Raw genomic sequence first — 23,389 nt, 5'->3', positions numbered from 1 at the left:
GGAGCTCCGCCCCACGCCGGGCTCGGCCCCGCCCCTGCTGCGGTCGGTATTGTCCGACGGTTCCCGGCGTCCCTCGGTTCCCCTCGGTAGTTTCCGGCAACGATCGAGAGTTTCTAACGTGCCCCCTGTTGTCTCTCGGCTGCCGTCCTCGCAACCGCCACCCCCCTTGTCGGTTCCCTCTCCCCCTCCCCCGTCAGCCGGCCCCGGCTGGCGCCTCTGGCGCTACGGGCTGGGCAAGATGGCGGCCTTCGGGATCTTGAGCTACGAACACCGGCCCCTGAAGCGGCCGCGGCTGGGCCCTCCTGATGTGTACCCTCAAGATCCCAAACAGAAGGAGGTGCGTTCAAAAAATCGGGGCTCTCAAGGGGCCTGAGGCAAGCGATCCGCAGACGAGGAAGCACTGATGGTTTGGTGAGGGGGGGGGCGGGGCGGTTTGGTAGGAGCCAAAGTCCCAAAAGGGGCAAGAATAAAGTGGGCTGGTGTGGGAGAGTGGGACCTGGGGGGAGGGGGCTTCCCGGGTGTAAATAGGGAATGATGTAGGGGCCACGCTGGAGGCGCCCCTCTCCACACACACGCACACACACACCTCAGAAAGTTGTCTGAGGCAGCTTGGTGAGCTGCGGCTGCTTGTGAGCTTGCAAGGAAGAGTGATGTTGAATGAGCTCTGGGTGGCTGGAAATCTTAGTGACTGTGGGGGTGAGGGTGGGGTCCAAATGAATATAAGGGCCTAGCTTTAAATAACAATCTGTTCTACTCAGAATCTTCCTCCTACCTGCCCCCCCATTCCCCTCCCCCCGCGTTGTTCCCTTCTCTTCTGCCCTCCTCTCCCACCACCACCACCCCGGGATGGGGGGGGGGGGAGCTGAAATGTCGTTTTCCTGCCTCAGGATGAACTGACGGCCTTGAATGTAAAACAAGGTTTCAATAACCAGCCTGCTGTCTCCGGGGATGAACATGGCAGTGCCAAGAATGTCAACTTCAATCCTGCCAAGGTGAGACAACCCTGCCAGGCTGAAGGAAAAGGCTGGAAGACTGAGAGGGAGCAAAGGCCCTGGGTTGGGAAGACCTAAAGGGACAACCTGAATGGCTTGAGTTTTCCTTCATAACCCAGTGCTGCCACACTGGTATTAGCCCTTCAGAGGCACGACCACCTCTCTGCCTCTTCTTCCCATCCTGAGGTGTATAGTTCTCTTCCCTCAGATCAGTTCCAACTTCAGCAGCATTATTGCGGAGAAGTTACGTTGTAACACCCTCCCTGACACCGGTCGCAGGAAGCCCCAAGTGAACCAGAAGGACAACTTCTGGCTGGTGACTGCCCGATCCCAGAGTGCCATTAACACCTGGTTCACTGACCTGGCTGGCACCAAGCCACTCACGCAACTAGCCAAAAAGGTGAGGTGCTGCTTCCTGGTCTCCAGGCCAAGGTGGGGGAACGTGGGTATGAAGTACTCTGCTATCCCTGGATGAAGCTACATGGGTGCCAGCTCGTGGCAGTGGTAGAAGTCTCACTATTTGTGATGTCTGTACAGGTCCCCATCTTCAGTAAAAAGGAAGAAGTGTTTGGGTACTTAGCCAAATACACAGTGCCTGTGATGCGGGCCGCCTGGCTCATTAAGATGACCTGTGCCTACTATGCAGCAATCAGTGAGACCAAGGTGAAGAAGAGACATGTCATTGACCCCTTCATGGGTGAGTAACTCCTGATACCAGGGGTCCCAGCACTGATTGCATCAAGGAGTGATACAGAGACCCTTGGACTTATTCTCCTTCCTTGTCTGTGTTCCTTGCTTCTGCTTATACCTTGCATTCACTCCATTGGCAAACATTGCGTGTCTTGAGTATCTACTGTGTGCATGTGCGGGGCTGTCAAGGTGACTGGTCCCTTATTCCCGCCCTTAGGATGCTTATAATCCAGTAGGGATGCTAAGGCATATGTACAAATCACGTAATTAGAGAAAGTATGTGTACGCGTATGTGTGTGTCTCTCAGAAGAGATGGTGAAAGACTTGAGCAGACAGAATTATTTGGGGACACCTGGGAAGGCCATGGGCAGGTGACATTGGACCAGAGCCTGAGAGCATGAATAGGATTTAGAAGGATGGTGATGGGGGGGTGTAGGCATGGGGGGGGCGGGGGACAGAAGATGTTCTAAGCCGAGGGATGGTGTAAAATAGCCCTTTCCCCACCTTTCCCCTAGAATGGACTCAGATCATCACCAAATACTTATGGGAGCAGCTGCAAAAGATGGCTGAATACTACCGGCCAGGGCCCGCAGGCAGCGGGGGCTGTGGTTCCACCATAGGGCCCTTGCCCCATGACGTAGAGGTGGCAATCCGGCAGTGGGACTACAACGAAAAGCTGGCCATGTTCATGTTTCAGGTAGGAAGAAGGGCCATGGGATGTGACACCCAGGTGGTGCCTGGTCTCACATTCCTCCAGTATGGGACAGAATCCACCTGCCAGCTTGCTCCAGCTGTGTTTCTCTTCCTCCTTTGATTTACCTTATTGCTAATAGTCCCCAAGGAAACTAATACTCTTCCCACCTCCTTGGACCCATAGGATGGAATGCTGGATAGACATGAGTTCCTGACCTGGGTCCTTGAGTGTTTCGAGAAAATCCGCCCTGGAGAGGACGAGTTGCTTAAACTGCTGCTGCCCCTGCTGCTGCGAGTAAGGCCTGGGGTTTGTGGGGGGTGAATGGTGGGGGGGTCTAGGGAGGATCAGAGGAGAAAGAAGACGTGGATGCCATGTCCAGTGGGGAGAACTGGGGGTCTTGATGGGCATGTCTTCACAGTACTCAGGGGAATTCGTTCAGTCTGCATACCTCTCCCGCCGCCTTGCCTACTTCTGTACCCGGAGACTGGCTTTGCAACTGGATGGCGTGAGCAGTCACTCATCTCATGTTATGTCCGCTCAGTCGACAAGCACACTCCCTACCACCCCGGCTCCTCAGCCCCCAACCAGCAGCACAACCTCTACACCCTTTAGTGACCTGCTGATGTGCCCTCAGCACCGGCCCCTGGTTTTTGGCCTCAGCTGTATCCTTCAGGTGGGTACTGGCTGGGCCCAGGGAAGCATTAAGAAGCATCCAGAGAAGGCTTGGATGCCCGTCCTGGAGAATGGGGGTGATTCTCAGTGGGAGGTGGGAGCAGGCACTGAGTATTTGCTTAGAGATTGTTGCTTCTCGCTCCTGGGGCATTAGTTTCTTTCCAGGACTTGAGTAGGGCCAGAGCAAAAGGAGGGGATGAGGGGAGAGGCTCAGAGCTCAGAGATGGAGTGGTGCTATGCCAGGGACTCAGAATGACGTTGGACCAAAAAGCTCAGGCTGGGGTCTTACAGTGGGGTTCTAGAGAGGGAGCCATGGGAACAGAGCCTGACCCAGCTGTTCCTGTGTGGCAGACCATCCTCCTGTGCTGTCCCAGCGCCCTGGTTTGGCACTACTCACTGACCGATAGCCGCATTAAGACTGGCTCACCACTCGACCACCTGCCTATTGCCCCCTCCAACCTGCCCATGCCAGAGGGCAACAGTGCCTTTACTCAGCAGGTAAGTCCCACGAGGAGCCAGCCTGGTGCCCCTGGATTGAGATGGGAAGCTGGACTGCTTTTTCAGAAATAGCGACTTAGAGGGGCGCCTGGGTGGCTCAGTCAGTTACATGTCTGCCTTAGGCTCGGGTTGTGACCCCAGGGTTCCTGGATCTGGCCCCGTGCCTGAGTTTCTGCTCAGCAAGGAGTCTGCTTCTCCCTCTCTCTCTGCCTCTCTTTTCAAAAAGAAAAAAAGGAAATAGTGACTTGGGGTCTGGTACAGTCCTTTGTGCCTAAGCCCTGGCCTTCTGTATGCCTTGGTTATCCTTAATTAAAGCACTCCCCCTTTTCCCGTACCGCAGGTCCGTGCAAAGTTACGCGAGATTGAGCAGCAGATCAAGGAGCGAGGACAGGCAGTTGAGGTTCGCTGGTCTTTTGATAAGTGCCAGGAAGCTACTGCAGGTGGGTGCCAGAGGACAGAGAGTAAGAAGGGTGTTTGAAGAAGGGATGGTAAGGACCTAGCAATCTGCAAGTCAGAACGCACTGGGCTTCCTGTTAAGTCCCCTTTCCCACTTTTCTTCCCAAGGCTTCACCATTGGACGGGTGCTCCATACTTTGGAAGTGTTGGACAGCCACAGTTTTGAGCGCTCTGACTTCAGCAACTCTCTCGACTCCCTTTGTAACCGGATCTTTGGATTGGGCCCTAGCAAGGACGGGCACGAGGTAAGCAAGAAGGGGAACAGAAGGAGCCAAAAACGTGGCAAGAGCAACAGTACACCTGAAGGGAAAGCATGGCGAGGCATGGACACTGGGGATGTGTGAAGAGACAATCTTCCTGGGCCTGGGCTGTTTTAAGATGGGGCCCGGTCTTGAAGAAAGCAGAGCGGTACTTTATGCCCAACCTTATCCTGCTCACCCCCGTCTTCCTTGGGTCTCCAGATCTCCTCGGATGATGATGCTGTGGTGTCACTACTGTGTGAATGGGCAGTGAGCTGCAAGCGTTCGGGTCGGCATCGCGCTATGGTGGTGGCCAAGCTGCTGGAGAAGAGACAGGCTGAGATTGAGGCTGAGGTCAGGGGGGCAGAGATAAGAGAATGTGGTTGGCCAGTGGGGCAGTGGTGGCTGGGGTTGGAGAAGGATGGAGCTGAGTAGTGGACCCCAAGTTCAAGTTATGAGAATACAGAAGGGGTATGGACCCTAAAGGGAAAGTTGAGGACCTAAGGCAACAGTAGGAAGGAGTGTATCGGTATTGGAGTTAGGGAGGCAGGCAGGGCTTCAATTGGGAGGCGGTAAAGAAAATGGAGGTCAAAGTGGGGATGGAAGCGAAGGGCTTGGCGGTGGAGACGAAGCAGGCGGCAGGTGAAGCATCATGCGTGGAGAGGTGAAGAAGCCGGCCCAGACCGATGCTGGGGTTTCTTCTCTCGTCTTGTAGCGCTGTGGAGAATCAGAAGCCGCAGATGAGAAGGGTTCCATTGCCTCTGGCTCCCTTTCTGCTCCTAGTGCTCCCATTTTCCAGGATGTCCTCCTGCAGTTTCTGGATACCCAGGCTCCCATGCTGAGTATGGACCCCTGCCACCCTCCGCCTCTCTCCACCGAGACTCGGTTACACGCCACTGTCCCTGGGAAGCTTAGTGAAGGGCTTTCTGGTGTCTATTTCTGTCTTGGGCTCTATGCAGACTGAGTTTGGGGTATAATTCCAGCCTCTGATCATCTTACGGTTGAACAGAATAAAGGAATAAGGAGAAGAACCCACGCCAGAAGCGTTCTCACACATAAATAGCAGCAAGGATGCTCTCTTCCTTTCCGAGAAGGGGTGTGGGGCAGGAGGGGGGTGAACTGACTGTACTCTGTCCCTCGGGTTTGGGGTTGGGGGGTCGTTCCTCTTCTTGCCCACCTCAGGTACTCTAGGAGCACTGTGCCTCAGGTGTGCTGCTCTCCCTTGCTGCCTGTGTCCCGTGCTCTCTTAAACCCTCTTTTCTCATTCCCTCCATGCAGCAGACCCCCGAAGTGAGAGTGAGCGAGTGGAGTTCTTTAACCTAGTCCTGTTGTTCTGTGAACTGATCCGACATGATGTTTTCTCCCACAACATGTACACTTGCACCCTCATCTCCCGAGGGGACCTCGCCTTTGGAGCCCCTGGCCCCCGGCCCCCATCTCCCTTTGACGACCCTGCTGATGACTCGGAGCGCAAGGAGGCTGAGGGCAGCAGCAGTAGCAAACTTGAGGTGAGCAGGCCTCATCTTGCCCTCGCTACCTCCTTCAGACATTCCCAGACTCCTGGCTCTCAGAGTCCTCCAGGTATCCGATAAGGGGATGGTATGGGCTTGGCGCTTCGGGGCTGGCCCAGCCCTCTCACATCCCTTGTTGGCATTTGCTCCTCACAATGGGATGAGGGGCTCGGATCCCCCTCCTTGAAGCTGAAGGGAATGAGGCACAAGGTGGGTATGTGACTATTTAAAGCTCGACTCCAGATCCAGTGTTTTTCCCAATACGGTCTCCTCCCTCTGACTTCGCCGTCCACCTTTCTAGGTGGTGGGGAGCAGCTCCCTGGGGCTAAAGCGACTTGGCTTATATTCTGTGCCCTTAGGACCCAGGGCTCTCGGAGTCTATGGACATTGACCCTAGTTCCAGCGTGCTCTTCGAGGACATGGAGAAGCCTGATTTCTCAGTAAGTTTGATCCCAGTGTGGAAGAAAGAATCCAGCTCCCAAGGCCCTCCTGTTTTGCCTCTCTGGGGAATTTCTTTATGCCCCTGGCCCCCTTTTCACCCTCTAAATGTTCTGCCCTTTCGCCTTTTCTTAGTTGTTCTCCCCTACCATGCCCTGTGAGGGGAAGGGCAGTCCATCCCCTGAGAAACCAGATGTTGAGAAGGAAGTGAAGCCCCCTCCCAAGGAGAAGATAGAAGGGACCCTTGGGGTTCTTTATGATCAGCCGCGGCACGTGCAGTATGCCACACACTTTCCTATCCCCCAGGTACTGTCCCCCAGCTCCTTGAGACCTCGGTTTTGAGCTGAGATTTCTGTCCAAGGACTGTGCTGTGGGGTTGGAGCTGTGCTTGTGGGTGTGGTATGCTGGGAAGGGCCTGAGCTCTGGGATGCTGAGGGTCATGGAGCATGCTTTTGAGAGGAGGAGGGAGTGAGACCCATGCCAGCGTCTGATGGTGCTGCTGGCATGCAGGAGGAATCATGCAGCCATGAGTGCAATCAGCGGTTGGTCGTACTGTTTGGGGTGGGAAAGCAGCGAGATGATGCCCGCCATGCCATCAAGAAAATTACCAAGGATATCCTGAAGGTTCTGAACCGCAAGGGGACAGCGGAAACTGGTGGGTTTGAGGCTCCTGAAACAGATCTCCCCCTAGGAGTGCCCTAGTCAGTGTCCCCTTCCCCAGCACAGGGAACCCCCAGTCATGTCCCCATGTCCTGTCTCTTGGAGTCTCCTGAGAGCTCTAGTCCTTTTGAAACTTCCCCCCTCATTCCCCCCCTCTGCAGACCAGCTTGCTCCTATTGTGCCTCTGAATCCTGGAGACCTGACATTCTTAGGTACCTCACAGTAAGCCCCATACTGCCCGCCCTTCCCCCTCCCCTCCCCCAACCTAGCACCTCCCTGTATGTATGCCTCCGAGGTCCACGTAGTCTGTGGTCCTCCAAACCTTTGCTTCACTGACCCCTTCCCTTCATCCCTCCCCCACCCCCTCCTCAACCCTCCCTTCCCTTCTCCCCTTCTCCCTCCCACCCTTCCTCCCTGCCTTCCTACCCTGGTCCCTCTCCGCCCCCCACCCATAGCCTTCTCTCCATACCCCCCTCCCGACCCCCAGTCAACTAGTTCTCTTCGCCATCCGACTGCTCCCTTTCCACTGTCCCCTCAGGTGGGGAGGATGGGCAGAAGCGACGACGCAACCGGCCTGAAGCCTTCCCCACTGCTGAAGATATCTTTGCTAAGTTCCAGCATCTTTCACATTATGACCAGCACCAGGTCACAGCTCAGGTGTGGGCCTAGGTCCTGCCCTTTTCCCAACATTCTGCCAGCCTGCCCTGTTTTCCTTTCCTCCTCCTTCTCTCCCCGCTAGGCAGGCTAAGCCTCCTGGTCTCATCCCTGTCTGCCATCTTCCTTTTCTTGCTTCCCTGGTTCTTTCTGCATCTCTCCACTCCCGTCTCACTCCCACTGCCCTTATTAGGTCTCCCGGAATGTTCTGGAACAGATCACAAGCTTTGCCCTTGGCATGTCATACCATTTGCCTCTGGTGCAGCATGTGCAGTTCATCTTCGACCTCATGGAATATTCACTCAGCATCAGTGGCCTTATCGACTTTGCCATTCAGGTGGGGAAGTTGGGGAGATAAGGGTGGAAGAAGGTGTTTGTGCTGTATGGGGTCCCGAGGTCGAGAGTTGGGCCTCAAGCCTGTGTCCTGGGCTACTTGGGATGGGCAGGAAAGCCAGCCCGGTGGGGGCTGGAGGGTCAGGTGGAACATGAGCTAAGAAGGCCCAGACTAGCAGCTCACGTGCTCCACAGGGAGGCCCAAGAGATAGATGAGAGCATTGGGTACGGACTGTCCTCCTGCGGTGGAGTTCATAAAACTGTATCCTAGAGACGGGTTAGATTGTCGATGTGGCTTGTGGCGTTAATAGAATAAAGGACAGTGGCGTATGGCAACAGGGTCCTTCTAGATTGAGGCGGCTGTAGTGGGAAGGGGCTCAGGCCTGTCTGGGCAGTTGCCTCATGGGAAGGGAGGTTATATGGCACACAGGGGCCTCTTCTCATCTCTCACCGCCCCCGAACACACACACACTTGCTCTGCCAGCTCCTGAATGAACTAAGCGTAGTTGAGGCCGAGCTGCTCCTCAAGTCCTCAGATCTGGTGGGCAGCTACACTACCAGCCTGTGCCTGTGCATCGTGGCCGTCCTGCGGCACTACCACGCCTGCCTCATCCTCAACCAGGACCAGATGGCCCAGGTCTTCGAGGGGTAAGTGGGGGCCGCAGAATAACTGGGTGGCTCGGGGCTCTGGCGAGCGCCAGTGGAAGCGGGCCCTTGAAGGACATGGGGCTCTCGCCATGGCCAAGCCCCTGCCATTTGGGCAGGCAGGGGAGACTAGTACCAAGAGCCATGAGCCTGTGTCCGGGGACCTTCATGCCTTGGCTGTGCACATGGCTGACGGACCATCTCAACCTTGCACCCTTGTGACAGGCTGTGTGGCGTAGTGAAGCATGGGATGAACCGGTCAGATGGCTCCTCGGCGGAACGCTGTATCCTTGCTTATCTCTATGATCTGTACACCTCCTGTAGCCATTTAAAGAGCAAATTTGGGGAGCTTTTCAGGTAAGAGAGGTGGGAGGTGAGGGTAGAGAGTGGGACCTTGGCCCATCTCCTTCCCATTACCGCTCAACTCAGGAACAGGGCACAGCCTAGGACCCCGCTGTCTCTGTCTGGCCATCTGGGAACTCTGTCCTTCATGTGTTCTTGGTTCTGGAGAGTAGGCCTGCCTCCTTCTTTTCCTTATCAGCCTGGCCCCCAGCCCATCTCCAAGGGGCCCACACTCCTCCTCCCAGCTTCGAGAGGCCTCCCGTACCTTGTTCTCACTGGGTCCCTGTCCCGCCTACTCGGCTTGGTCCCATCTACCTTTTGCTTGCCTCAGGGTCCCCAGTGCCTCCCTGTTTTCCCCTCCTCTCCCCCTTCCCAACCATCCCTCTGCCTTGCCAGATCATCCCCGACACTGCTGTGTCTCTTCTCCCACCCCTGCAGCGACTTCTGCTCCAAGGTGAAAAACACCATCTACTGCAATGTGGAGCCCTCAGAATCCAACATGCGCTGGGCACCCGAGTTCATGATTGACACTCTGGAGAACCCTGCAGCTCACACCTTCACCTACACGGGGCTAGGCAAGAGTCTTAGTGAGAACCCTGCTAACCGCTACAGCTTTGTCTGCAATGCCCTTATGCACGTCTGTGTGGGGCACCATGATCCCGATAGGTATGGGGCGTACTGAGTGGGGAACGGGCACCACGCTCCTGCCTGAGTTTGGGAGGGATGAGATGCCCGGGAGGTACGGCAAACTTGGTTACTGCTGGGGTGGAGATGAAAAGTTAATGAGTCTGAGGTTTTGTGGAACAAGGTTTTTCCTGAGGGCGTTTGTACTTCTCCCCAGGGTGAATGACATCGCAATCCTGTGTGCAGAGCTGACAGGCTATTGCAAGTCACTGAGTGCCGAATGGCTAGGGGTCCTGAAGGCCTTGTGCTGCTCCTCTAACAATGGCACTTGTGGTTTCAATGACCTTCTTTGCAACGTAGATGTGAGACTTGGGCTGGGGTCCCGGTGGGGCATGGGACGGTTCCCAGGGCTTGGTAGGGAGGGGGTTGGTCCCGGTCGTCGAGGTTGCAGAGGGACAGAGGCCCATAGAGCGGAGGCCGACAGCTTTGAGTTGGCAGCCTCTCTGCGCACTGAGGTGGGATATCTTGGCTGCTTTTTCCTCCAGGTCAGTGACCTGTCTTTTCATGACTCCTTGGCTACTTTTGTTGCCATCCTCATCGCTCGGCAGTGTCTGCTCCTTGAGGATCTGATTCGCTGTGCTGCCATCCCTTCGCTCCTTAATGCTGGTGAACTGCCAATCCATAACCCCTAGAATTTCTGGACCTTAAGTTTGACTAGACACTCGATGGCCACACACTCACTGTTCAGTGTGAGGCTCCCCAGTACCACCAGAGGCCGGTCTGGTGGTGTGCCTCGGTCTGGGAGCGGCCTCATTCTAACCTGCCATTGGTGGCCCCAATCTTTCGATCTTTCCGTGTTTTGACCCTCCAAGGGACTCCCCTCACACTGTAAGACAGTTGGTTGCCCCACCTCTCCTTGGGCATTATCTTGTCATATCTCCTTTTGCCTGACTTTGCCTTCCCTTGCAGCCCTTTGCCAACACCGTGTCCCTTCGCCCTGTCCAATATTTTTTTCTTTTTTAAGCTTGCAGTGAACAGGACTCTGAGCCGGGGGCCCGGCTTACCTGCCGCATCCTCCTCCACCTTTTCAAGACGCCACAACTCAATCCTTGCCAGTCTGACGGAAGTAAGTGACCCTGATCTGGGCCAGCCGGCAGTAGAAAATGTGGCTGCCACTGCCACCGCCCCCCCCCCCCCCCGCCCCGTTTCTACTTTTGCTTCCCCTGACTTCAGCTCCCTCCCCAGACAAGCCTACAGTAGGAATCCGTTCCTCCTGTGACCGCCACCTGCTGGCTGCCTCCCAGAACCGCATAGTGGATGGAGCTGTGTTTGCTGTTCTCAAGGCTGTGTTTGTACTTGGTATGGGGATAGGAAGGGAGCAGTGCCAGAAGTGTGTGTGGGGTGGAGTACCAGCCGAGCTACAGAGGACAGTCTTTCTCCCTCCTGAAGGTGGTCTCTAGGACCTCTGGGGAGGAGAGGCGGGAGGGAAGTGTATTTCTGTCCCCTAGGGCCGGATTTGGGGAGTTGCTGCCTCTGTGGGTCCGGGCTGGGTTTCTCCACTGTGTTCAGATCTCACTCTGCCCTTCCCTATCTGCCACCCATGAACCACAGGGGATGCGGAACTGAAGGGTTCGGGCTTCACTGTGACAGGAGGAACAGAAGAACTTCCAGAGGAGGAGGGAGGAGGTGGCAGTGGCGGTCGGAGGCAGGGTGGCCGCAACATCTCTGTGGAGACAGCCAGTCTGGACGTCTATGCCAAGTACGTGCTGCGCAGCATCTGCCAACAGGTCAGTCTCACCTTCCCCCCAGGCCTCCTCGGTGCCTTTCTAGAGCATAGTCCTGTTTTCAGCCGTGATCACGCCACCTTTCCCCTATACATCATGGTCTTCGTCAACCCCCAGCCCGTCCCCCTTATCCCTCACCCCACTCACTGGTTGCCCCAGTGCCCTGATGACCAGCTTCCTCAGGAATGGGTAGGAGAGCGTTGCCTTAAATCGCTGTGTGAGGACAGCAACGACCTGCAAGACCCTGTGCTGAGCAGTGCCCAGGCCCAGCGCCTCATGCAGCTCATCTGCTACCCGTACCGCCTGCTGGACAATGAGGACGGGGAGAACCCCCAGCGGCAGCGCATTAAGCGCATTCTCCAGGTAGGCCAAAGTGATGGGGGTCTTGGAGGAACCAGGGGCCAGGGGGGCCCCAAGGCCCAGGGTGAAACCATATGAACCCTGAGAGAAGGAGAGGAGGATGGTCAAGGAGGAAGACGGACAAGGATGCGGGCGAAAGGTGGTGAGGGAAACAGCTCGGACGTGGGTTTAGAAGTCATGCCAACATGGTCAAGACCCTAGAGTCAGCCAGTGGCTGAGGGTGCGGCTGTCAGGAGTGGAACTGCAGCTCAGCAGTGCAAGGCCCAACATCTGGGAAGCCTAGTTCTGGGCCTTGCTTGTTGGGCATTTGCTCCCTGCTCAGTCCCCAATGGCGGGAGTACCCAATAGCTCCCAGTTATAGAGCGTCCGCTTTGTGCTGAGTGTTGTGCATAGCACTCTGTGTTTGTCCGCCTATTTAGTCTGTCCAACCCCGTAAAGGAGGTAGGGGTGTCTGTGTTTGACCAACGAGGACTCCCAGGCTTGAAGAGCCTAAGTGACTTGCCCAAGGTCACACAGCTAGTAAGCTTAAGAGTCAGCATGTGAACCCAGGTGGGCCTGTGCTACGCTCCCCCCCCCCCCGCATCCCCCACTCCATCCCCACTTGGCCACGCTGCTTCAGACATTAGGGTAACTGGAGGGAGGGTGGAGAAAGAGAGCCATCTAGAAGAGCTACAGGAATGAGGTCTTCTCAGCCTAGAGGAGATAATGTCACAGAGAGATTAACTCGAAGTAGTAGCCTTCAGGTTTGGAAAGGACTTTGAGCAGCTGGTTTAAAATAGGAGAAGCAGGCTTTGACTTTAACATCAAGGATTTAGGGTAAGCGTCAGGGAGAACTCAACTCTGCAAAGGAATGTGAGGCCGTGGAACAGGAGACCAGGGAAAGGTGAAGTTTTCCTGAACCACTTTTATTTTTTTTTTTAAAGATTTTATTTATTTATTTGTCAGAGAGAGAGAGAGCGCGCGCGAGAGAGTGAGCATAGGCAGACAGAGTGGCAGGCAGAGGCAGAGGGTGAAGCAGGCTCCCTGCCGAGCAAGGAGCCTGATGTGGGACTCAATCCCAGGATGCTGGGATCATGACCTGAGCCAAAGGCAGCCACTTAACCAACTGAGCCACCCAGGCATTCCCTGAACCGCTTTCAAAATAGGGTGGATTTTCAGCCCTTTTGGGTCGTGTCGGTGGAGGCTTTCCTAAGGAGAGGGACACGGAGGTTCCTTTCAGACCTGTAGGCTTATGTGTTTCAAGGTTGCAAGAGGTCAGGAACTGGTCTTGGGGTGGTGAGTGGCTGGGGCCGAGGGACATATTGATGATGAGCTTGGGAGCGGTATCTCTGTCACAGAACTTGGACCAGTGGACCATGCGCCAGTCATCTTTGGAGCTGCAGCTCATGATCAAGCAGACCCCTAACAATGTGAGTGGTGCCCGGCCCTCTCTTTCCCGTGCCCGCTTCCAGCTCCACACGCCTCACGAGGGTGGGTCACCACAGAAGAACCCACGTCCTGCCCTCGGGTTCTTGGCCTGAGAGAGAAGAGAGGACGGGAAGATGGCAGACGCCTGGGGCTGAGGAATAGGGAGGTGGGCTGGGAGAGCTGGGGCTCTGCGCCGTGGGGGAAGGTTGGTGGCGGTGGTGGCAGAGGCTGTTTCTGTGGTCATGATGGTGAGGAGGTGTTCAAGGAGAAGATAGTGGGGAATTGGAGAAATGGGGAGGTGCTGGAGGGCACAGCTCCCGGCAGAGTTGTCTTTCCCCATTCTCATTACCCTCTCATTACCCTCCAGAAAGATGCCTTTCTCCGTCTTTTTTCCTACATCTCCTACCATCTGTTTTCCTTCATCCCCAGTTACCTAGTTAGTACCCCATGTGCCTTTCATCCCCCTGCCCCAGGAGATGAACTCCCTCTTAGAGAACATCGCCAAGGCCACAATCGAGGTTTTCCAGCAGTCGGCAGAGACGGGGTCTTCTTCTGGAAGCACTGCCAGCAACATGCCTAGCAGCAGCAAGACCAAGCCAGTGCTCAGGTTGGGGAGAAGTGTGTTCAGACCCCTTATGAGTTGTTCTGCTAGCGTACATGATTTCAGTCTCACAGAGGTTCTAGGTCTGTCCATCAGGTGAGGGGAGAAGGGGTGCTTCCACCCTGGCCTGGCTCCTTTGGGACACTGTGTGCTTTGTCTGTCCTCCAGCTCTCTAGAGCGCTCTGGTGTGTGGCTGGTGGCCCCCCTCATTGCTAAACTGCCCACCTCAGTCCAGGGGCATGTGTTAAAGGCGGCTGGGGAGGAACTGGAGAAGGGTCAGCACCTGGGTTCCTCTTCCCGCAAAGAACGTGACCGACAAAAGCAGAAGAGGTAAAGTGGCTGTGGAGGGGACCAGGATTGAGGGGTAGAAAGGAGAGGAGGCAGGGCCAGGGAAGAAGAAAAGTTGGGACACGGGTGGGGATGAGAAATCACAGGAAAGTGGAAAATTGGAGGGTAAGAGTGGGCACAGTTGAGCAAGAGGCTAGATCTTTTTTGATTAATTTTATTTATTTGAGAGAGAAAGACAGAGATAGCGAGAGAGAGCACAAGGTGGGGGAGGAGAGGGAGAAGCAGGCTCCCCGCTGAGCAGGGAGCTCCATGCGGGGCTTGATCCCAGGACCCCGGAATCATGACCTCAGCTGAAGGCAGACGCTTAACCTGACCGTGCCCCCACAGGCACCCCAAGAGGCTAGATCTTGCGAGAGTAGAGTCTGGGGCTTGGAATGATGAGATGGGCAGCTACCTAATTCACATTTCATGGTCCTGTCCTTGTTCTTTTCCTTTTCCTCCCTTCCTTAGCATGTCCCTGTTGAGCCAGCAGCCATTCTTATCCTTGGTGCTGACGTGTCTGAAAGGGCAGGATGAGCAGCGTGAGGGCCTTCTCACCTCCCTCTACAGCCAGGTGCACCAGGTACAGGCCCCTGGGCCACTGAGCTGGGCCGGAGGGCAGAAACGGGTGCCCCCGAGGCCACCATGTCCCCAGAACCTCCAGTACTTAACGGTCAACGCCTTGAGTGTTTGGGGATGGAAATGAGAAGATGCCGCGAGCTGGTCGTCACGCTTGTTTCTGTCTCAGATTGTGAATAACTGGCGGGACAACCAGTACTTAGATGATTGCAAACCAAAGCAGCTCATGCACGAGGCTCTCAAGCTGCGGCTCAACCTGGTGAGGGGGGTGTCCGGGGAGAAAAGAGATGTGGGTGGGACTAGAACCGCTCCATAGAGATGCCTCCCAACTCCAGTGCTGGCCAGGGGTGCGGGCGGAGGGTGCTGAGATGGAGGGCCCAATTTCCACCGGGTTTTTGAGTACTGATCTGGCCCTCCTCAAGACGTGGGACCTAAAGTGGTTGAAGGTCTGGATCCTTGCAGAGACCCTGCCTCAGTACCCTAGATTCTGGCCGGGACCCTGGAAACCCACCGTGGAATGTTGAGTGGAATCCTGGACATCCCTTAGTCCAGCTCCCATGGGTTCCTAAGTCAGGAACCCAAGGCCCAGAGGAGCCAAGAATGTAGTCATTGGCCTGGACTCACATAGCAGATCCCGGGTCCGACTGGCACGTGGTGGGAGGTGGGCGAAGTGGCAGCCAGGCTGGGTTCTGCTGTGAGCTTTCCCGAAATGCCAGCCTCGGCCTCTGAGCCATCTGACAGGCTCGTTGTGGCCCTGGCAGGTGGGGGGCATGTTTGACACGGTGCAGCGCAGCACCCAGCAGACCACCGAGTGGGCCATGCTCCTCTTGGAGATCATCATCAGCGGCACCGTGGACATGCAGTCCAACAAGTAAAGTATCCCCACCCTCTGCCCTCAGTCTTGCGCCTGGGAGGTAGTCCCTTCCCCCACGCCAGGTACAGGACACCCTGCGGCTGGCGCAGCTCTCCCTACTTGGCTCCCACCCCGGAGCCACTGTCTGGCCTAGCCTCTTTCCTCTCCGGTTCTCTCCCGGTCTTCTCATTACAGCGAGCTCTTCACCACCGTGCTGGACATGCTGAGTGTGCTCATCAACGGGACCCTGGCCGCAGACATGTCTAGCATCTCTCAGGGCAGCATGGAGGAGAATAAACGTGCCTACATGAACCTGGTGAAGAAGCTACGGGTGAGCAGAGGAAGCGAGGGCACGGCTCTGGTGGCGGGGGATGGGGATTGGCCCCTGGGCTCCCTCTCCCCTGACCTTGTGCACGCCGTTCGACTTCATTCAGGCCAGAGCCGCCTCCCCTCCACCTCCCCGTCCACTTCTTGTTATCTGTACAGCGAGGGTTTACCGAGTGTCATCGTCGTCATGCCTGGTTCTCTGCTGTCCCTTGAGACTTCCCATCACTCCTTTGCTGTGTCCTTGAACTCTTGCCTGTCTTTCTGTGCCTGCAGAAAGAACTGGGGGAGCGCCAGTCAGACAGTCTGGAAAAAGTTCTCCAGCTGCTGCCACTGCCCAAGCCGACCCGAGATGTCATCACCTGTGAGCCACAGGGCTCCCTCATCGACACCAAGGGCAACAAGATTGCAGGCTTCGATTCCATCTTCAAGAAGGAGGCATGTCCCCTTTTCCTCCCATCCCTTTTCCTATTACAGCACTGATCCCCCCACACCCAGCGTTTCCCTCCTCTGGGCAAGAGCTCTCCCTGCATGAACCTTGTCGCTAAGACTGGCTTACCAGGCGGGGGAGTCCATGGGGCTCTGCTGGCAACAGCTGTCTCTGGGGTGTGGAGCTGATCGCTGAACTTTTTTTTTTACATTTCTGCGCCCCATCTTGAGAATCTCATCCTCATTCATCTGTCTCTTCACCTCTACCCACCTCCTCCCATCCGCACCCACCTTTGAACAAACCACCCATTTCTCAGCACCCTGTCCTCCTCCACCCTGGCCGGCACCCCACCCGTCTGTCTGGCCAGCTGCTGGATCTCTGTTACCCTGCATTCACCCGTGCCAGCGCCCCCATCTCTGCACAACTTTCCCTGCCCCTCGTCTCTGTCAGCTGCAGTGTTTGTTGAGTAACCTGGATGGCTGTGGAGAGCCGAGAGGGGGAGGGAAAAGATAAGGCAGAGTCTAAAATCTAGACTCCAGCCCAGTCATATGTACGCTGTGTTTACTCCTTTTCCTGGCCCGTTTGTGTGTCTTTCTGAGTCTTCTCTCTCTATCTCTGCCTGACTCTCTCCCTTGGCCCTTCTCTGTGTCTGTCTGTGCACATCTTTGTCTCTCTTCCTGTTTCTGTCTCTTTGTTTTTGCCTTTCAGTCTCTTCCTGCCTTCCTGTTGCTGTGTCTTCCTTTGAATGTCAGCATCTGTGTGTCCCTGCCCATCGCCCTCTCCCCTCTGAATTCTGTCTGCTCTGAGCATGTACGTGTGTCGGTGTGCATGTGTGTTCATGTCCATCCCTCTCACCATCTCCCAGGAACTGACCCGGGCCTGGGTTTGTTATTGGTTTTTTGTTTTTTGGGTTTTTTTTTTTTTTTCCCGTTTGATTGTCAACAGATCCTTCCCCCTCTCCTACAAGCTCTCAAGGTCTGTCTCCTGTTTTCCAAATCTCAGCAGCTCACTGTGTGTCATTTTCTGGAGCAGGGTCTACAGGTTTCTACCAAACAAAAGATCTCTCCCTGGGATCTTTTTGAGGGCTTGAAGCCGTCCGCTCCACTGTCCTGGGGCTGGTTTGGAACAGTCCGGGTGGACCGGCGTGTGGCCCGAGGAGAGGAGCAGCAGCGCTTGTTGCTGTATCACACCCACCTGCGGCCCCGGCCCCGTGCCTATTACCTGGAGCCGCTCCCGCTGCCCCCAGAAGATGAGGAGCCCCCTGCTCCCACCCTGTTAGAGCCTGAGAAGAAGGCTCCAGAGCCCCCCAAAACTGACAAACCTGGGGCCGCTCCACCCAGTACTGAGGAACGCAAGAAGAAATCCACCAAGGGCAAGAAACGCAGCCAGCCACCCGCCAAGACAGAGGTTAGCGCTGCCCCCCCACCCCATTATGCTCCCACAGCCTCTCTCTCTCTCTCTGCCCCCCACCCCATAATTCTGTGCAGCTTCTGGTTTCTGAGGGGAGTGAAGGGGAGGTAGGGAAGAGGTCCCATTAGAATGACAAAAATGAGTCACATAGGTCTAGCTCCTCTGCAGCCCTGGTCCCCCACCTTGTCCCACCTCTCCCCCGCCCCCCCCCACCCAAGTTACGGTCCACTCACCTTCCTCCTCTGCTCTTCACACAGGACTATGGAATGGGCCCAGGAAGGAGTGGCCCTTACGGTGTGACAGTGCCCCCAGACCTCTTGCACCACACTAACCCTGGTTCCATATCGCATCTGAGCTACAGGCAGGGCTCCATAGGCCTGTACACCCAGAACCAGCCACTCCCTGCAGGTGAGAGCCGGCCCCTAGGAAAGGGAGTTACCTGGGCATCCCTCCTGCCTGAGGGACAATGTCCCATCCCTGAGGATGTGCCCATGACCGGGACACTGAGCGGGAACTCAGGGAATGGGGAGCCTGGAGAGGTCAGCCCTCGCCCCTTTCCAGGCGGCCCTCGCGTGGACCCGTACCGCCCTGTGCGGTTACCGATGCAGAAGCTGCCCACCCGACCACCTTACCCTGGAGTGCTGCCCACAACCATGACGGGAGTCATGGGACTTGAACCCTCGTACAAGACCTCTGTGTACCGACAGCAGCAGCCCGCGGTGCCCCAAGGACAGCGCCTTCGCCAACAGCTCCAGGCAAAGATAGTGAGAGGGGCAGTAGGGAGGGCCGTCAGGGAGAGGGGCTTTGGGGGGTCATGAGACTGAGGAGATGCTTGGGATTTTCGCAAGGACTTGGCAGAGCGGGAGAACCAAGACAGCAGGAAGTGTTTTCCTGAGTTTGAGTTTGTCTCCCTTTTCCCCTCTAGCAGAGTCAGGGGATGTTGGGACAGTCATCTGTCCATCAGATGACTCCCAGCTCTTCATACGGTTTGCAGACCTCCCAGGTGAGGGCATGAGAGGGTGAGAAGGGGGTGGGGTGGAAGGGGCTTGAGGCCAGCCACCCTGTGCAGCCTTGGCCCTGACCCCCTCTCTCCTCTTCCTTCTCTCCAGGGCTATACTCCTTATGTTTCTCATGTGGGATTGCAGCAACACGCAGGCCCCGCAGGTACCATGGTGCCCCCCAGCTACTCCAGCCAGCCTTATCAGAGCACCCACCCTTCTACCAATCCTACTCTTGTAGATCCCACTCGCCACCTGCAACAGCGGCCCAGTGGCTATGTGCACCAGCAGGCCCCAACCTACGGACATGGGCTGACCTCCACTCAAAGGTACTACCCAAGGCATCTGTGTGTGGGAGGGGGTCGGGGGGGCTGTGAAGACACAGCGGGCTGCAAGGACGCATCTGGCGGGTGGGGGAAGCCCATGCCAGGAGGTGATGGGACTAGTCCGAACTTTGAGAGATGTGACGAATGCTTAGCTGGCCCCAAAATGCTGGAGCCAGAAGGGACCCGGTGACCGGTAGGCTTCCGTCCCCTTGCCTGACATTTCTTGGAGACCCTGAGAGGGGAAGGTCACTCCTCCCACTATGATAAGGAAAGGTCTGGGGCTCTTAGATGTACTGTGTGGTAAGGAGTCATCCCGCCAGCAGCAGAGCAGTTCCACGCTGGAACGGACCAGCCACTGAGCCGTCCTACCATGCCGAATGCTAGTTGGGCCTTTTAGGACTCGGGAGCCACGTCTTAAGGCTCTGTGGCTTGGGCTCTAGGACACTAGGGAGTGGAGCAGAGGAAAGCCCTCTCCTTAGAAGCATCAGTCAGCCGCCCACTGTGTGGCCAGCACTCCGCTAGGACAGGGTAGGGTGAGAAAAGGTTTTAGAAAATAGAGAGGGCGCCTGGGTGGCTCAGTGGTTAAAGCCTCTGCTTTCGGCTCAGGTCAGGATCCCGGGGTCCTGGGATCGAGCCTCGCATCGGGCTCTCTGCTCAGCGGGGAGCCTGCCTCCTCCTCCTCCTCTCTCTCTGCCTGCCTCTCTGCCTACTTGTGATCTGTCTGTCAAATAAATAAAAATCTTTAAAAAAAAAAAAAAAAAGAAAAGAAAATACAGAGCCCCTCACCACAGAGAATTTTTCGTCCAGTCTGGGAGAGGAGACTCACACAGAAGAGCATTTAAGGGTCACGGTGAGGAGAGAGGTATGATCAGGTAGGCAGTGGTGTGCTGTGAAGTAAATGGGAATTCAGAAAAGGTATGGGATGATGTTGTGGGCCTGAGTCTTTAGAGGAAGTTTCACGAAGGAGGTGAGATTTGAGTTGGCCTTTGAAGGATAGCTATAATTTAGATTGGTGGCGTGGAGGATGAGAAAAGGGAGTCCAGGTAGATGACAGAGTGTGAATGAAGATGGGACCAGAGTGAGGAGGGTGACTTGGGGCCACGGGGGCAGGGGATGGGAAGAAGAGCATGGGTAGCGTGTAAAATTCACACCGGGGCAGTAGCAGGAGACAGGCAGGGACGGGCAGGTGATACAGGGCTTCGAGCGCTCCGTGCAGAGTTGAGACAGAGTCCCACAAAGGGCTCTTTTGATCAGAAAGGCCGTGTTGTGAGTCAATGTGTTGACAGATGAATATGGGATGCAAGGATAGGACACGTGGGGAAGGAGACGGAAGACTTGAGAGCGAGGGTCCGGCTGAGAGGTAGCCTGTTGCTGTGGCGTACGTGGGAAGGCACGAGAGCAGGAGAACTCCGTGGTCTTTCGGATTCTGAAATGTTCCCCGGGGACCACTACCACCAATAGCAGAAAGCAGCTCAGTGGGTACACTCTAGAACACCTGTTCTGTACTAAGACTGATTTTCGTTCTTGTAAGAGAAAAGTGGTGAAAACAGAATTGGGAGATGTCTTGCCGTGAAGGTGATGAGCCCTTGAAATGGGGTGATGCCTTTGCCCCTTATTCCTCAACATAGCAATCTGTCAGAACCGAGACAGGCCCTTCTGGTTAGCGCCAGGAGGAGTGAGTGAAGCAACTTGTCGAGGTTTCCTTCAGGTCAGGGATGGGGACTTCTCCTCCTCCTCCCCCCCCACCCCACCCCCACTTTCCAACCTCCTACCCCACACCCCCATCCTGGGGACCGGGCCTTGACCTTCGGCCCATTGGTCTTGGCAGGTTTTCCCACCAGACCCTGCAGCAGGCCCCCATGATAGGTACCATGACTCCGCTGGGCGCGCAGGGCGTCCAGGCCAGTGTGCGATCGGCGTCCATCCTGCCCGAGCAGCAGCAGCAGCAGCAGCAGCAACAGCAGCAGCAGCAGCAGCAGCAACAGCAGCAGCAGCAGCAGCAGCAGCAGCAGCAACAGCAGTACCACATCCGGCAGCAGCAGCAGATCCTGCGGGTGAAGCCCTAGGCCTTCTGGGGTCTGGGGACCCGGGAGGGGCGGGGCAGTCATTCTTTGGGCGTCTGATGCGGGTGATGGGGTGAGGTGGCACTGGCACCGGGGAGCATCCCCTGGCACTCAGTAGGGGCCCTAGAAGTTCCTGTCCTCCTCTTCCCCCTGCTGGCTTCCAGGGGGGCCTGTGGGAGTGCCCTGGGGAGTCTGTGCCAGTGGGACAGAGGTTGGGGGGGGCGGGTGGTGGAGGGGGGTCCCCTCCCTTCTGAGGCCCAGCACTCTTGATCACAGCAGCAGCAGCAGCAACAGCAGCAGCCGCAGCAGCAACAGCAGCAGCAGCAGCAGCAGCAGGCACACCAGCAGCAGCAGCAGCAGCAGGGAGCTCCTCCCCAACCCCAGCCCCAGTCCCAGCCCCAGGTAGCTGCTGGAGCACAGAGCCTGGCTCAGGGACGGTTGCCCAGGTTGGGCACACAGCCAGTGAACCGGGTTGGGCAGTTTTTTGGGGGCAGGGGGTCAAGGTGGAAGGCAAAGCATGGCTCCCGAAAATGGGGTCAGGAGATGAGGATGGAGAACGAGGCAGAAAGTTCAAGGTCAGTCTTCCACTTCTCGTTTCTGCCTCAGTTCCAGCGCCAGGGGCTTCAGCAGACACAGCAACAGCAACAGACAGCAGCTTTGGTCCGGCAGCTCCAACAACAGCTCTCCAGTAAGCCTGCCTTCCTCCTCACCACCACCCCCCCCCCCCGCCCCCATGTGGGGAGAGCCCCAGGGACTGCATAGTGGGGTGGGGAGTGGGGGCGGGGACGAGCTCCGGTGATTGCCTCAGGCCCAGGTCTTGGAGGGGAAGCCTGGCCTTCTGATCCCTTCTCTTGGCACCTGAATAGCCTTCCCCCTGCATACCTACCTCCCTGCTTGGTCTCCCAGCCTGGATCATCTCTGGTTTTCCACAGATACCCAGCCACAGCCCAGTACCAACATATTTGGACGCTACTGAGCCACCTGGAAGAAGAACGGCTTGTGCCCTGGATGTGGCCCCACCCCTTCATCTTAATTCCTGGTCTCCTTTTCAGGCTAGCACCAGTAGTGGTTGGGGCTCTTCCCTCAGGCTCCATTTTTAATAAGTTTTTAGTATTTTTGTTAATGTGAGGCGTTGAGCTGTTGGGTTTTGTATATTATTTATATAGAGACCCCAGAGCTGTTGCACCCAATACACAGAGCTTCTTTGCAAAGGAAGTGTGTGACTTCTGCATGGCTGGCAAGGGTGGGTTCTGGGGAGAGTGCGGGGGGCTGGAGCAACCAACCAGTCAGAGCCTTTTATCCCAGGTCCCATCCCCGTCCCATCCCGTTCCAGTTCAACCCCTTTTTACCTTCCATCCCCTCAGTTTCTGAGTTACAGTCGGATTGCTACTGTCCTCTCTTCTCCAACCTGGCAACATCTTGTATAGGTTTGGGCCATGAGTTTCTTAAGGGCGGCTTACCTTTTTAGCTAGACGTTGCAGGTTCTTTGTAGCTTCTCTCCATGAGGGCTAGACCGCTGGGGTTGGGGAGGGTCCGTGAGACAGGAGGATTTGAGGGGGAAAAAATCCATAGAACCTGATTCTTCTGCCACCCATCCCACACGCTCACTGGGTTTTGAACAGGCTTCAGGATGGAGGTTGTGACAGACACTGCCTACCTTTTTTTGCCACCTCGCGTGCTCCGTGTCATGCACCAAGCGGCATCTTAGAGAACTTTCCCTGAGAGTCATATTTTTGGGATGAAAAACAGGCCTGCCATTGGCAAGTGTCCCCATCGAACTGGTGGTGGTGGAAAGCCAGTATGGTTCCAGGGGGAAGAGACACCCAGTAAGAGGGAGGACCCCTTTCTTCTCTCTCCGCCCTGTTGCTGGAACTGTTTTTTTTTTTTTTTTTCACATGACCCACCTTGGCAGTGACCCAGGATGACTGTTGCTCCCTCCCATCTTGCAGTGGAGAATACTCGAAGCCGTTGCCCCAGAGTCGCATTGGGAACTGTGGTAGGGTCATTCACAGCCCCTTTGCCTTCAAGTTTGGGGCGTTAGATCTAAGGCTGTTCAGGAGGGCCAACTGGTTGACTACAAAGGAGTCTTCTGGTATGCGCAGCTGGGGCTGGAAGAGGACCAGCCTCAGCCTGGGGCCAGGTGGAAGAAGGTAACGATCTGACAACTTCAGGGGAACATCCAAGCCATAGCTGCACTGGGTCACTGGCAAGTGTCAAGCGTGCTGGTAAGACCAGGAACATTGATCAATACCCAAGTTCTAAAAAATAAAAGAAAAAGAATAAATAAAGCAAAATCCCCCTTCGAGGTCCATGGCACCCTCACTCACATGGGACTCAGCAAGTTTCAGAGCCGTGTGCACAAGGAACAAAACCCCAGACAGGGTCCAGGCAGCCGTGACTGTGACTGTGACCGAAGCTCGCTTCTGATCTGTTCTGTCCTGACATAAACACTCGGAGGAGCTGCAGGCTTGGGGGCACA

General features: G+C 56.1%; 1 protein-coding gene and 1 long non-coding RNA gene across 2 annotated transcripts; both read left to right on the top strand.

The window, feature by feature from the left end:
- Nucleotides 1-38: 38 nt before the first annotated feature.
- MED12 (mediator complex subunit 12) lies at nt 39-20,913 on the top strand. Its single transcript, XM_047715702.1, has 42 exons — nt 39-337; nt 888-992; nt 1,201-1,392; nt 1,530-1,689; nt 2,198-2,379; nt 2,560-2,670; nt 2,795-3,049; nt 3,400-3,546; nt 3,887-3,986; nt 4,111-4,247; nt 4,464-4,595; nt 4,957-5,083; nt 5,520-5,749; nt 6,112-6,192; nt 6,326-6,496; nt 6,701-6,845; nt 7,012-7,062; nt 7,389-7,507; nt 7,698-7,841; nt 8,322-8,485; nt 8,708-8,839; nt 9,263-9,490; nt 9,666-9,810; nt 9,994-10,114; nt 10,473-10,574; nt 10,682-10,807; nt 11,060-11,235; nt 11,416-11,595; nt 12,930-13,001; nt 13,473-13,606; nt 13,769-13,930; nt 14,399-14,510; nt 14,676-14,765; nt 15,268-15,377; nt 15,555-15,690; nt 15,960-16,121; nt 17,146-17,520; nt 17,781-17,931; nt 18,085-18,287; nt 18,449-18,526; nt 18,633-18,850; nt 20,676-20,913. The coding sequence occupies exons 1-42, from the start codon at nt 239-241 to the stop codon at nt 20,911-20,913; spliced, it is 6,303 nt and encodes a 2,100-aa protein (XP_047571658.1). The 5' UTR covers nt 39-238.
- Nucleotides 20,914-21,248: 335 nt separating this feature from the next.
- On the top strand, nt 21,249-22,121 carry LOC125091758 (uncharacterized). Its single transcript, XR_007124749.1, has 3 exons — nt 21,249-21,312; nt 21,517-21,598; nt 21,843-22,121. It is a non-coding gene; the product is annotated as an uncharacterized LOC125091758 (long non-coding RNA).
- Nucleotides 22,122-23,389: the final 1,268 nt, after the last annotated feature.

This window comes from Lutra lutra, chromosome X (genome assembly GCF_902655055.1).
Source record: "Lutra lutra chromosome X, mLutLut1.2, whole genome shotgun sequence".
Taxonomy (NCBI): domain Eukaryota; kingdom Metazoa; phylum Chordata; class Mammalia; order Carnivora; family Mustelidae; genus Lutra; species Lutra lutra.
Note: the sequence above shows the minus strand (reverse complement) of the source record. Positions and strands in the feature narration are given on the sequence as shown.